Source organism: Gaeumannomyces tritici (genome assembly GCF_000145635.1).
Source record: "Gaeumannomyces tritici R3-111a-1 unplaced genomic scaffold supercont2.7, whole genome shotgun sequence".
Taxonomy (NCBI): Eukaryota; Fungi; Ascomycota; class Sordariomycetes; order Magnaporthales; family Magnaporthaceae; genus Gaeumannomyces; species Gaeumannomyces tritici.
Window position 1 is genome coordinate 635,508 of NW_008804551.1, and position 14,346 is coordinate 649,853.

The 14,346-nt window shown below is 33.3% G+C and overlaps 6 protein-coding genes across 6 annotated transcripts in view; all 6 read left to right on the plus strand.

Moving 5' to 3' along the window:
- Positions 1-1,275, plus strand: GGTG_11541 (hypothetical protein; the record flags this gene model as incomplete). Its single annotated transcript, XM_009229432.1, has 5 exons — positions 1-273; positions 337-385; positions 783-829; positions 892-1,014; positions 1,192-1,275. The coding sequence occupies 5 exons, from the start codon at positions 1-3 to the stop codon at positions 1,273-1,275; spliced, it is 576 nt and encodes a 191-aa protein (XP_009227696.1).
- Positions 1,276-1,406: 131 nt separating this feature from the next.
- On the plus strand, positions 1,407-1,727 carry GGTG_11542 (hypothetical protein; the record flags this gene model as incomplete). The annotated part of the gene is made up of 1 exon (XM_009229433.1): positions 1,407-1,727. A coding segment is annotated over one exon (321 nt), but the record flags the coding sequence as incomplete, so codon positions are not given.
- A 4,566-nt stretch (positions 1,728-6,293) lies between these two features.
- On the plus strand, positions 6,294-7,229 carry GGTG_11543 (hypothetical protein; the record flags this gene model as incomplete). The annotated part of the gene is made up of 3 exons (XM_009229434.1): positions 6,294-6,296; positions 6,422-6,730; positions 7,179-7,229. The coding sequence occupies 3 exons, from the start codon at positions 6,294-6,296 to the stop codon at positions 7,227-7,229; spliced, it is 363 nt and encodes a 120-aa protein (XP_009227698.1).
- Positions 7,230-7,589: 360 nt separating this feature from the next.
- GGTG_11544 (hypothetical protein) lies at positions 7,590-8,759 on the plus strand (the record flags this gene model as incomplete). The annotated part of the gene is made up of 3 exons (XM_009229435.1): positions 7,590-7,646; positions 8,376-8,498; positions 8,676-8,759. 3 exons carry the CDS (start codon positions 7,590-7,592, stop codon positions 8,757-8,759), a joined length of 264 nt encoding a protein of 87 aa, XP_009227699.1.
- A 131-nt stretch (positions 8,760-8,890) lies between these two features.
- On the plus strand, positions 8,891-9,211 carry GGTG_11545 (hypothetical protein; the record flags this gene model as incomplete). Its single annotated transcript, XM_009229436.1, has 1 exon — positions 8,891-9,211. A coding segment is annotated over one exon (321 nt), but the record flags the coding sequence as incomplete, so codon positions are not given.
- Positions 9,212-13,056: 3,845 nt separating this feature from the next.
- GGTG_11546 (hypothetical protein) overlaps positions 13,057-14,346 on the plus strand; it is a gene marked incomplete at both ends in the record, with an annotated part of 2,830 nt that continues 1,540 nt past the window's right edge. The window contains 3 exons of the mRNA XM_009229437.1: positions 13,057-13,181; positions 13,396-13,660; positions 13,907-14,232. Coding sequence (XP_009227701.1) covers positions 13,057-13,181; positions 13,396-13,660; positions 13,907-14,232 — 716 coding nt within the window. The remainder of the gene's footprint in view (positions 13,182-13,395; positions 13,661-13,906; positions 14,233-14,346) is intronic.

The following is a 14,346-nucleotide window of genomic DNA, read 5'->3' on the forward strand; positions in this document are numbered from 1 at the left end:
ATGCCGGCGAGCTACCGGTATCGCGGCCAAAGCATAATGGCGAAGCTAAAAGATAGGGTAAAGCTTAAATTGCACGAAAGCGCTTGGAACGCGAAAAACTTAAAGGACCGACCCCGGGTGCCCGAAAAGGCTATTAAAAGCACGGGCGAAACCGCCCGGCAAAAAGCGGGGAGCGTTAAATGCACGGGCGAAACCGCCCGGCAAAAAAAGAAAAAAGGGGCGCTAGTAACCAACCGGGCACGAACTTTCCGGGGATATGCCGGCAAGCTATCGGTATTGCGGCCAAAGCATAATAGCGAAATTAAAAAATAAAATAAAGTTTAAATTGTACGAAAGCGTTTGGAACGCGAAAAATTTAAAAAACCAACCCTGGATGCCCAAAAAGGTACGAAAAAAAAGAAAGTTAAAAAAGGAACAATTTTTGTTAACGATAGTACCTTTGGTAAAAAATTTACGGAAATTTAATAAAAAAAACACCGTATCCGGCCCGTAACCCGGTAATTACCCGCTTTTGCACCGATTAACCCTTAACATATTATTCCTTTTTTTACACCTTTTTTATTTGGGGAATAAGCCCAAGTAATTACCGGAAAGGATCGAACAAGCTTAAAAAGGGCATTTGCAATTTTGTACCGCTTATAATAACGCTCGACGTTACGTTAAGCACGTCGGAAAAAGCCGTTGGGTTACCGGAATAAAATACCAAAAAAACCCCGCAAATTTTTAACAACCTTAAAAACTTTTCCGTAAAAAAATTGCAAAAAATAAATAACGCGTTAAAGGCTTAAAGCAAACGCGCCCGCTTAATCCAAAAAATCCAAAACAAAAGGTTAAAATATGCGCATAAAGGCTTAAACGAAAATAAAAAAAATATTTTTAAGCAACGAAAAGGTTTTACGTAAAGCAAAATTACTTTTAAACCTTTTATGCTTAAAAAATTGGCAATTTGGCAAAATATCGCCCATTACATTAATAATTACAAATTTATTTTTAAAAGCGAAAAAGAACGTTACGGTAAGGACCGTATAAAGGTTTAAATAGCTTTTAGCACTTTCGACCATCGTTAACGGGCATAATAAACAAAATATAAGCAAATGCATTACCCAAATACCGGGGTATCGTTTATTTAGGCCAATTTTTCGCGGTAATTTTAAACAAAATCGAAAAACCCCAATTCGCAAATATAACTAGCGATTAAAAAGCTTGCGGGGGATACCGCTATTAAACAAAAGGATTACAAATCGTTCGAAACGTTTTAAATTTGTTGGGATTTAATAAAAAACGACCTTTTCGAATTAGCACCCAAATGGATAAGGATAACATTGCTTTTTAACCGGTTTTGCCCCGAAATTTAAAAACGGGTAATATTTAAAAGCTTTCCTTACATTATAAAAAAATTGCAAATTAAAGCCTTTAAAGCAAAAATAATATCGGAACCGCATAAAAGGACCCCGGGGGATACAAATGTTTTAGCCTTTAAAAAGCCGGTTATTTGCTTTAAATGCGGGCAATTAAACCATATCGTTGCAATATGCAAAATACGGACGGATAACCCAAAAACCCCGTTGGCCCCAGCAACCATACAAAGGGCGAAGGGGAAAAGGCCCGAAGTACGGTGTTACGGGTGTAAAAAATTAAGCTATATCCGGCCGGCGTGCCCTAAAAAGAGCAAAATATCGCTACCCAATTCAATACCGCTATTTGGCCGTTTAGGCACCGGGGCTTAAAAGTGCGCTCCGGCGGCTAAAACGCGCTAAAAAACCGAAATATATTTACAAATTAACGGTCGCCGGGTAAAATTAAAAGCGCTGGTTAACAATGGGAACGACGTTAATTTGTTGCATAGCCGTTTTTTAATAAAAATAAAAAAGATATCGGTATTAAACGGGGGTTATTTAGCGTAATTCGATACCAAAAAACGCATGCTTACGTTAAAAGTAAAAAAATATAAAATTTAGGTAACGGATAGCTAGGGAATAACCCGAAAGTTAATAATATTTTACGTAATAATGCCCCGGGCCGGGTACGACATTACGTTAAGCATGCTTTGGTTTTAGCAAAAAAATATTAAAATCCGGTTTAAAGATATAAAGTAAAAATTCCCGGTAATTACCAAAAAGGTTAAAATAATTTTGTTGGAAATAGTTAAAAAATTAATCCAATTGGAACAAACGATAGCCGTACTAACGGTTGCACGCCCGAAAACCCCGAAAAACCCCGGGAAAAAGCTAAAAGCTTTCCCGGAATAAATTAAAAGGATAATTGCAAAATATGCGCAGCTTTATAAATTAAACCCTTTATTAAAACATATAGGCTGGAATTACGCGATCGAATTAAAAAAAAAACGATACCGTTTTACAAAAGCATTTATCCTTTATCCAAAAAGGAATTAAAAACCTTTCGGGGGTATTTCGACAAAGCTATAGCAAAAGGTTGGATTCGGCATTTAATTAGCCCCGCCGGCGCTAAAATCCTGTTCGTTTTAAAAAAGGACGGAAAGTTTTGCCTTTATATTAATTATCGGGGTTTTAACAAAATTACCAGGAAAAACCGGCTAATACTCCCGCTAATTTACAAAATATTCGACCAGGTATTTAAAAGCCAGTATTTTACCAAGCTGGATTTAAAAAACGCTTATTACAAAATACGAATCCGATAAAAAAACGAATGGAAAATTGCTTTCCGTTGCAAATATAAATATTACGAATATTTAATAATACCTTTCGGTTTGGCCAACGCCCTAACAACGTTTTAAAGCTTTATTAATATAGCGTTTAAAAAATTAATTAATAGCAATTGCATTATATATTTAAACGATATTTTTATTTTTTCGAAAATACAAAAAAAGTACCGCAAAGTAATAAAAACGGTGCTAAAACGATTTAAACGGTTTAAGCTTTACGTTAGCCCGGCCAAATGCAAATTCGAAACGGATAGTATCGATTTTTTAAGGTTTAAAATAACTAAATTCGGGGTTAAAATCTTGCCGAACAAAATTATTGCAATTTTAAAATAAAAAATACCGAAAAGCGTTAAAAATATCCAAATATTTCTAAATTTTACAAAGTATTATCGGAAATTCGTAAAAGGTTACGCGAAAATTATTATGCCTTTAACAAATTTTTTTAGCAAAAATACCGTATTTTACTTAAAAAATATTGCGAAAAAAGCTTTTTGCAAATTAAAATTATTATTTACGAAAGTTTCGGTATTAGTGCATTTCGACCCTTCGAAACCGTTATGCGTACGAACTAACGCTTTGGCTTTTGCAATAAAAACGGTGCTATTGCAATTGCAAAACGGCCGGTAATACCCAATAGCTTACATATCGAAAAAGCTGCAACAAAAAAAATTGCGTTATGCAATTTTTAATTTAAAATTGTTAGCAATTGTAAAAGCTTTCGAAAAGTAACGGCATTATTTAGTTTATTTACAAAAAATTGTTAAAATAATTATTAACCATTTAAATTACACCCATATTTTAACAAAAAAAAAGGTAACAAAGCGTTAAGCAAAATGGTTTAAAAATTTAGCAAAATACAATTTTACGATTAAATAAAAGCTAAAATACCAAAACCCCGCAAATGGTTTATTAAAACGTCCTTAAAATATATTAATGGACGGGAAAGCCAATATAGCAAAAAAAAAATTCCGAAATAATTTGCTAGCCAAATTCCGAAAAGCAATTTACGTAAGGATAACCACCATTAAAAAAACATTAAAACGATATTAAAGCGCATCCTTAAAATATAAACAAAAAACGATTTTGTTTAAAACGGTATTTAAAAAAACATGCCCAACGTTTAAAAAATTAGCAACGGTTTGTTTAGGCATAAAAAAAAAGTTTGGATTTCGAATTTAATACCGTTTAAACGAATAATGCTTTAAAAACAATACAATAGCCCAACGGAAAATTACAAAAGCATAGCCAAAACCTTAAAAAAGTTTAAACGGCAGTTTAAATGGCCGGGTATAGCTAAAAACGTACGCAAATACGTACGGACGTATTAAATATGCTAGCAAATAAAGCCAAAAATACAAACACTTTACGGGTTATTAGCATTTTTGCCCGTGCTAAACCGCCCGGAACAAAAGTTATCGATAAATTTTATCGGAAAATTTTTAACGTTGGTAAATAAAGCCGGCAAAAAGCGCGACGTAATATTGGTAATGGTTAACCGGTTTATTAAATATAGCTTTTTTATTCCAACGTTTACGAAATTAACCAATAAAAAATTAAAAAACCTTTTATTTGCATACGTTTAAAGGTTATTAAAAACGCCCGAAAGGATTATATCGAACCGGAACAAGCTATTTACAAACAGGTTTTAAATAACTTTTGCCGAATACTTAAAAATTGCAAAAAAGCTATCGATAACATACTACTTTTAAACCAACGGGCAAACGGAACGAACAAACCAAACAATAAAGCATTATTTTTGGTGCTTTTGCTGCGAAAAGCAAAACGATTGGGCGTTACTATTGCACTTAACAACGTAAATATATAATACGAGCGTGCATTTGGGGTTACAAAAAACCCCGGCGTTTTTGCTAATAAAATTTTACTTACAAAAGCTTTATAATTTTCGGGTAGTTAAAAAAAAACCTTTAGCAACGGTTAAAATTAAAGCGAAAGCTTTGGAAGCAATTAAAAAGCAAGCCAAAAAATTGCTAAAAAAAGCGAATAATATGTATAAAAAGTATTATAATAAAAGCAGGACCCCGGTGCTTTTTAGGGTAGGCAATTAGGTATTATTAAATACGGCGAACATTAAAATAAAAAGGCCGTCGAAAAAGCTATTAAATAAATGGTTAAAACCTTTTTAAATTTTAAAAATGGTTGGATTAGCCGGTTTAGCGTTCCGGTTAAAGCTTTCGGTAAATTACCGAATATATAACGTATTCCCGGTAAATTTATTACGGGCGTTTAAAAAAAGGCCCAACGAAAAACCAAAAAATAAAAAACCAAAAATCGAAAAAAAAAAAAGGATCGTTTTAAAGTAAAAGCTTTGTTGGAATACAAAAGGCTTTTGCAAAAACGAAAATATTTGGTTAAATAAATAAATTACAACGAATTGGAAAATTCGTAAATTTTAAAAAAGGATATTACGAAAAAAATTGTTTAAACGTATAAAGCAAGCTTATTAAAAGCAAGCTTATAGGATAAGGAAAATACCAAACCTTAGCGGGTAAATACCCGAAAGGGACGGGGATATTACAAAAAAGGAATAACAAAGGCTAAAAAAATGGCCTAAAAAAATGTTTTAACGTACCAAACCGGTTAGCCACCGGAAAAAAACGTAAAAAAACCCGTAAGCGATTTGTAATAACCGTAAAATATCGTGCTTTATAAATAAAAAGTTAAATAAAAACGGTATAGTACGGGAAATGCTTTAAATTAATGGTGCGATATATTTAAATCCCAAAAAACATGCAAAGTGTAGCACATTTCGAAAAGCCCGTAAAGGGCATGCTTAGCGCAATACGCTAAAGCAATTACCGCATTTTAAACGTACGTTGTAGTAAAAAACATTATTGTTTGCCCGAAAAGGAAATGGGAAAATTTCCGGATAGTATAACAAACGGGCTTAAGCGTTCGGGTAACGGCAAATGCATATCGGCGGTATTTAAACCCATTAAAGGGCGAAAAAAAAGCATTTTAAAATTATTTATTAAAGCATTAAAACTTAGCTAGTAATTAAAAACATTAAAACTTTGCAATGCTGCAAAAGCAATATAACAAAAGGAAATTATAATTTTAATTATAACAAATTAACGAAAAAAACTTAAAATTAATTACTTTTCGAAAAGGGAATACCAATAATTAATTAGGAAAATATATAAAAAAAATCGATTAAATGCCGTATTTAAAAAAACCAAAACCTTTGGAAACTACGTTTTTTTCGTTAGCGCTATAATCGTTGCCGCCAAAATTGTTAGCGCCGAAAGCGGCATTTCCCGGCGCTAATACGAACGCCGCACCCTTACGGGAAATTGCGCAATTATAAGCTTAAATATCCAAATGCGCCGCAATTGTAACAAAATTAACGGCAATGCTACCAAAAAAAGCAACCATACTTTTTTCGAAACGTTTAAAAAACGCTTTTATTTCGTTAAAAAAGTTACCGATGCTAGCTAAAGCTTAAGCTTGCTTTTTCGTTTAAACGGCGATAGCGTAAAATTGCTAAAAAATGTTTTAGGTAATTTTTAATATCGCAACGCTGGCAATTTTGCGTTAAATACGCTTTTAAATAACGATTTAACGTTTGTAACGCGCAAATTATTCGGCCGATATGGTATGGAAGGATTTGGCTTTTTAAATAGCTTTGCGGGCGCGAAATTAAACTTTGGTAAGCTTTTCGAAAAGCTCCGGTATCGCTTTAAGCAATCGTTTGTAAACGGTATTTAAAATTTTGTAAAGGTTTTGGGCTATTTTCCAAAACCATTCGGGGAATTTAACGCAAGCTTTATTGCCGATTACGTTTTTGTAATAAATATATTTGGAAAACCCCGTACAATTATTAAAGCATATCGGTATACGGGGGTTAACGGCATAATTTTAATATGCTTAACAACCAAAATAGCGGCTATAAAATACCGTACGTTCCGTATAATTGTTTTTAAAAAAGGGCAAATAAATAAGGTTTTAATTATTGCTTTATTGGAAATCGATAATTTTTTGCAACGGGAGCGCGTTGCGGATATTTATATAAAGCAAAGAAAAAGCAATGTTCGTTTTGGGGGCAGGTTTATTGGAATTAAAAGCGTTGCGGCGGCGTTCGTTGCGCGCTTTACGCTTTTTTTCGGCAAAGGTTTTTTTGCCGCGGCGGTTAAAACCCGCCGGGGGGTTACCGGCAAAACGTTTGCGGGAATTTTAAAAGGCTATAAGCGCAAAAAGGCCCGATGGACCCGCAATATTTAAAAGGCTTACCGGAAGGTTACCGGTAAAACGATCGTTAAGGATTTAAAAAATTGGAAGCTTCGGCAAAACCGAATCCGAATTCGATTAAACCATAATAATTAAAAAAAATACCGGGGGGTTGTTAAAAAGGGCTAACGGGCCGGTTAAAACCGAAAAACCCGAAGCGAATACCCAAAAAAATATTACCTTTTTTACGTAATTAAGTACAAAAAATAACATTTATAATTACCGGTTAAGTTTAAATATTTAAAAAAAGCGATTAAATACCGATTATTTACAATTACAATCGTTAAAATTGTTGGAATAATTGTTAAGTGCACAAAAAGGAAAGAAAAAGGGTTTGTAGCTTTAAACGGGAAAAAAAGCTTTTTATATACCGGTACGAACCCATTTTTCCAAATGCTACAAAGCTTTACAACCGGTTTCCCCAAGCGTTGCCGGGCATTGGGGCGGTTTAACGGGATATCGTAAATTACCGGCTACTTACGGGGTCGTACGCGCGGTACAAACGGCTTAAAATAAGCCGTATCGGGAAAGGGCAATATGTTAAAAGCACGGGCAAAACCGCCCGGCAAAAAGCGGGGAGCGTTAAATGTACGGGCAAAACCGCCCGGTAAAAAAAAAAAAAGGGCGCTAATAGCTAACCGGGCACGGACCCCCCAAAAATATGCCGGCAAATTACCGGTATCGCGGCCAAAATATAATAACGAAATTAAAAAATAAGGTAAAGTTTAAATTGCACAAAAGCGCTTGGAACGCGGAAAATTTAAAAAACTAACCCCAAGTGCCCAAAAGGGCACGAAAAAAAAGGAAGTTAAAAAAAGAATAATTTTTGTTAGCGATAGTACCTTTGGTAAAAAATTTACGGAGGCTTAATAAAGGAAATACCGTATCCGGCCCGTAACCCGGTAACCACCCGCCTCTGCACCGATTAACCCTTAACAAAGGTACGAAAAAAGGGGAAGTTAAAAAAGGAACAATTTTTGTTAGCGATAGCACCTTTGGTAAAAAATTTACGGAAGCTTAACAAAAAAAACACCGTATCCGGCCCGTAACCCGGTAACCACCCGCTTTTGCACCGATTAACCCTTAATATATTGTTCCTTTTTTTATACCTTTTTTATTTAAAAAATAAGCCCGGGTAATTACCAAAAAGGATCGAGCAAATTTAAAAAAGGTATTTGCAATTTCGTACCGTTTACAATAACGCCCGACGCTACATCGAGCACGTTGGAAAAAGCCGTTAAACTACCGGAACAAAATACCAAAAAAGCCCCGCAAATTTTTAATAATTTCGAAAACCTTTTCGTAAAAAAATTGCAAAAAATAAACGATGCGCTAAAAGCCTAAAGCAAACGCGCTCGTTTAATTTAAAAAATCCAAAACAAAAAGTCGAAGCATACGCATAAAAGCTTAAACAAAAATAAAAAAAATATTTTTAAACGACGGAAAGGTTTTACGTAAAGCAAAGTTATTTTTAAACCTTTTATGCTTAAAAAATCGGCAATTTGGCAAAATATCGCCCATTACATTAACAATTACGAATTTATTTTTAAAAACGAAAAAAAACGCTACGGTAAAAACCGTATAAAAATTTAAATAACTTTTAGCACTTTTAACTATTATCGGCGGGTACAATGGATAAAATATAAGCAAATGCATTATTTAAATACCGGGGTATTGTTTATTTAAATCGATTTTTTGCGGTAACTTTAAGCAAGGTTAAAAAATTCCAATTTGCGAATATAACTAGCGATTAAAAAGTTCGCGGGGGATACCGTTATTAAACAAAAGGATTACAAATTGTTTAAAGCGTTCCGGATTCGTTAGGATTTAATAAAAAACGATTTTTCCGAATTAGCACCCAAATAAATAAGGACGATATTGCTTTTTAACCGGTTTCGCCCCAAAATTTAAAAACGGGTAATATTTAAAAGCCTTTTTTACATTATAAAAAAATTGCAAACCAAAACTTTTAAAACAAAAATAATATTGGGATCGTACAAAAGGACCCCGGGGGATACAAATGTCTTAGCTTTTAAAAAGCCGGTTACTTACTTTAAATGCGGGCAATTAAGCTATATCGTTGCAGCATGCAAAATACGAACGGACAACCCGGAAACCCTATTAGCCCCAACGACCATACAAAGGGCAAAAAGGAAAAGGCCCGAAATACGGTGTTACGGATATGGGAAATTGGGCTATATCCGGCCGGCGTGCCCTAAAAAAAGCAAAATATCGCTACCTAACTCGATACCGCTATTTGGCCGTTTAGGCACCGGGGCTTAAAAATGCGCCCCGGCGGCCAAAACGCGTTGGAAAACCGAAATGTATTTACAAATTAACGGTCGCCGGGTAAAATTAAAAGCGCTAGTTAACAATAAAAGCGACGTTAATTTATTGCACAACCGTTTTTTGGTAAAAACAAAAAAAATACCGGTGCTAAACGGGGGCTACCTAGCGTGGTTCGATACCAAAAAACGCATGCTTACGTTAAAGGTAAGGGAATATAAAATTTGGGTAACGGATAGTTAAAAAATAACCCGAAAATTAATAATATTTTACGTGGTAATGCCCCGGGCCGGGTACGATATTACGTTAAATATGCTTTGGCTTTAACAAAAGGATATTAAAATCCGGTTTGGGGATATAAAATGGAAGTTCCCGGTAATTACCAAAAAGGTTAAAATAATTTTATTGGAAATAGCTAAAAAGCTAATCCAATTGGAACAAATAATAACCGTATTAACGGTTGCACGTTCGAAAACCCCGAAAAACCCCGGGGAAAAGCTAAAAACTTTTCCGGAATGGGTTAAAAAAATAATTGCAAAATATGCGCAGCTTTATAAATCGAACCCTTTGCTAAAACATACAAGCTAAAATTACGCAATCGAATTGGAAAAAAAAACGATGCCGCTTTATAAAAGCATTTATCCTTTATCCAAAAAGGAATTAAAAACTTTCCGGGGGTATTTTAACAAAGCTATAGCAAAAAGTTAAATCCGGCATTTAATTAGCCCCGCCGGCGCCAAAATCCTGTTTGTTTTAAAAAAGGACGGGAAATTCCGCTTTTATATTAATTATTAAAGTTTTAACAAGGTTATTAAAAAAAACCGGTTAACATTTTCGTTAATTTATAAAATATTCGACCGGGTATTTAAAAACTAGTACTTTACCAAATTGGATTTAAAAAATGCTTATTACAAAATACGAATCCGATAAAAAAACGAATGGAAAATTGCTTTTCGCTGTAAATATGGACATTACGAATACTTAGTAATGCTTTTCGGTTTGGCTAACGCTTTAACAACGTTTTAAAGCTTTATTAATATAGCGTTTAAAAAATTAATTAATAGCAATTGTATCGTATATTTAAACGATATTTTTATTTTTTCGAAAATACAAAAAAAGCACCGCAAAGCAATAAAAACGGTATTAAAGCGATTCGAACGGTTTAAACTTTACGTTAACCCGGCCAAATGCAAATTCGAAACGGATAATATCGATTTTGTAAAATTTAGGATAACCAAATTTGGGGTTAAAATTTTGCCGGATAAAGTTATTGCAATTTTAAAATGGAAAATACCGGAAAGCGTTAAAAATATCCAAATGTTTTTGGGCTTTACAAGGTATTATCGGAAATTTGTAAAAGGTTACGCGAAAATTACTGTGCTTTTAACGGACTTTTTTAGCAAAAATACCGTATTTTATTTAGGAAGTATTGCAAAAAAGGCTTTTTGCAAATTAAAATTATTATTTACGAAAGTTTCGGTATTAGTGCATTTTAACTTTTTAAAGCCGTTATGCGTACAAACCAACATTTCGGCTTTTGCGATAAAGGCGGTATTGTTGCAATTACAGGACGGCCGGTAGCACCCGGTAATTTACATATCGAAAAAATTGCGATAAAAAAAGCTACGCTATACAATTTTTAATTTAAAATTGCTAGCAATTGTAAAAGCTTTTAAAAAGTAACGGTATTATTTGGCTTATTTACAAAAAATTATTAAAATAATTACCGACCATTTAAATTATACCTATATTTTAATAAAGAAAAAGGTAATAAAGCGCCAAATAAAATGGTTTAAAAATTTAACAAAGTACGATTTTACGATTAAATAAAAGCCAAAATACCGGAACCCCGCGGATAATTTGTTAAAACGTTTTTAAAATATACCAATAAACGGGAAAGCCAATATAGCAAAAAAAAAATTCCAAAGCGATTTATTAGCTAAATTTTAAAAAATAACTTACGTAAGAACGATTACCATTAAAAAAAACATTAAAACGATATTAAAGCGTATTTTTAAAGCACAAGCAAAAAACGATTTCGTTTAAAACGGTATTTGGAAAAATAAATTTAACGTTTGGAAAATTAACAACGGCTTATTTAAGCATAAAAAAAAAATTTGGGTTCCGAATTTAATACCGTTTAAACGAACAATGTTTTAAAAATAATACAATAACCCAACGAAAGGTTACAAAGGTATGGCCAAAATTTTAAAAAAATTTAAACGGTAATTTAAATGGCTAGGTATGGTTAAAAACGTACGCAAATACGTGCGAACGTATTAAATATGCCAGCAAACGAAGTTAAAAATACAAATACTTTACGGGTTGCTAGCATTTTTGCCCGTACCAAACCGTTCGGAACAAAAATTATCGATGGATTTTATCGAAAAGCTTTTAACGTTAGTAAATGGAACCGGTAAAAAGCGCAACGCAATATTGGTAATAATTAACCGGTTTACCAAATATAACTTTTTTATCCCAACGTTTACAAAATTAACCAATAAAAAATTAAGGAATTTTTTATTTACATACGTTTAAAAGCTGTTAAAAACGTTCGAAAAGATTGTATCGAACCGGAATAAATTATTTACAAACGGGTTTTAAACAATTTTTGCCGAATATTTAAAAATTGCAAAAAAATTATCGATAGCATATTATTTTTAAACCGACGGGCAAACGAAACGAACAAACCAAATAATAAAGCATTACTTTCGGTGCTTTTGCTGCGAAAAGCAAAACGATTGGGCGTTATTATTGCATTTGGCAACGTAAGTGCACAATACGAACGTGCATTCGGGGTTGCAAAAAACCCCGGCGTTTTTGCTAATAAGGTTTTACTTACGAAAACTTTATAATTTTCGGGTAATTAAAAAAAAACTTTCGGTAACGGTTAAAATTAAGGCGGGGGTTTTGGAAGCAATTAAAAAACAAGCTAAAAAATTGCTAAAAAAAGCGAATAATATGTATAAAAAGTATTATAATAAAAGCAAAACCCCGGTGCTTTTTGGGGTAAACGATTAAGTATTATTAAATACGGCGAATATTAAAATAAAAAGGCCGTTAAAAAAGCTATCGAACAAATGGTTAAAACTTTTCCAAGTCCTAAAAATGGTTGGGTTAGCCGGTTTGGCGTTCCGGTTAAAGCTTTTGGTAAATTACCGAATATATAACGTATTCCCGGCAAATTTATTGGGAGCGTTTAAAAAAAAACCCGGCAAAAAACCAAAAAATAAAAAATTAAAAATTAAAAAAAAAAAAAGGATCGTTTCGAAGTAAAGGCTTTGCTAAAATATAAAAAGCTTTTGCAAAAACGAAAATATTTGGTTAAATGGATAAGTTATAACGAATCGGAAAATTTATAAATTTTAAAAAAGGATATTACGAAAAAAATTGTTTAAACGTATAAAGCAAATTTATTGGAAACGAGCTTATAAAATAAGGAAAATACCGGATTTTAACGGGTAAATACCCGGAAAAGACGGGGGTATTATAGGAAAAAAGTAATAAAAGCTAAAAGAATGGCCCAAAAAAATGTTTTAACGTGCCAAACCGGCTAGTTACCGGGGAAAAACGTAAAAAAACCCGTAAACGGTTTGTAATAGCCGTAAAATATTGTACTTTATAAACAAAAAGTTAAATGGAAACGGTATAGTACGGGAAACGCTTTAAATTAATAATGCGATATATTTAAATTCCAAAAAACATGCAAGGTATAACATATTTTGGAAAGCCCGTAAAAGGCATGCTTGGCGCAATACGCTAAAGCAATTACCGCATTTTAAACGTACATTATGGTAAAAAACATTATTGCTTGCCCGGAAAAAAAATAAAAAAATTTCCAAATGGTACGGCGAACGGGCCTAAACGTTTGGGTAACGGTAAATGCATATCGGCGGTATTTAAACCCATTAAAGGGCAAAAAAAAAAGCATTTTAAAATTATTTATTGGGGCATTAAAACCTAATTAGTAATTAAGGATATTGGAATTTTGCAATGTTGCAAAAGTAATATAAGGAAAGGAAATTGTAATTTTAATTGTAACAAATTAACGAAAAAAATTTAAAATTAACCATTTTTTAAAAAGGGGATACCAATAATTAATTAAAAAATATATAAAAAAATTAATTAAATGCCGTATTTAAAAAAACCAAAATTTCCAAAAATTACGTTTTTTTCGCTAGCGTTATAATTGTTGCCGTTAAAATTGTTGGCGCCAAAAGCGGCATTTCCCGGCGCCAATACGGACGCCGCATTTTTACGGGAAACCGCGCGGTTGTAAGCTTGGGTATTCGAATGCGCCGCAATCGTAGCAAAATTAACGGCAATGCCATTAAAAAAAGCAACCATATTTTTTTCGAAACGTTTAAAAAACGTTTTTATTTCGTTAAAAAAATTACCGATATTAACCAAAGCTTAAGCTTGCTTTTTCGTTTAAACGGCGATAGCGTAAAGCTATTAAGAAATATTTTAAATAGCTTTTAATATTGCAACGTTAACAATTTTGCGCTGGATACGTTTTTAAATAACGATTTAACGTTTGTAACGCGCAAATTGTTCGACCGATATGGTATGGAAGGATTTAACTTTTTGGATGGCCTTGCGGGCGCAAAATTGGGTTTTGGTAAACTTTTTAAAAAATTCCGGTATCGCTTTAAACAACCGTTTGTAAACGGTATTTAAAATTTTGTAAAGGTTTTGGGCCACTTTTTAAAACCATTTAAAAAATTTAACGCAAGCTTTATTGCCGACCACGTTTTTGCAATAAATATATTTGGAAAACCCCGTACAATTATCGAAGCATATCGGTATACGGGGGTTAACGGCATAATTTTAATATGCTTAATAACCAAAATAGCGGCTACAAAATACCGTACGTTCCGTATAATTATCCTTAAAAAAAGGCAAATAAATAAGGTTTTAATTATTATTTTATTGGAAATCGATAATTTTTTGCAACGGGAGCGCGTTGCAAATACCCATATAAAGCGAAAAGGAAGCAATGTCCGTTTTAAAAGCAGGTTTATTGGAATTAAAAACGTTGCGGCGGCGCTTATCGCGCGCTTTACGCTTTTTTTCGGCGAAAGTTTTTTTGCCGCGGCGGTTAAAACCCGCCGGGGGGTTACCGGCAAAAC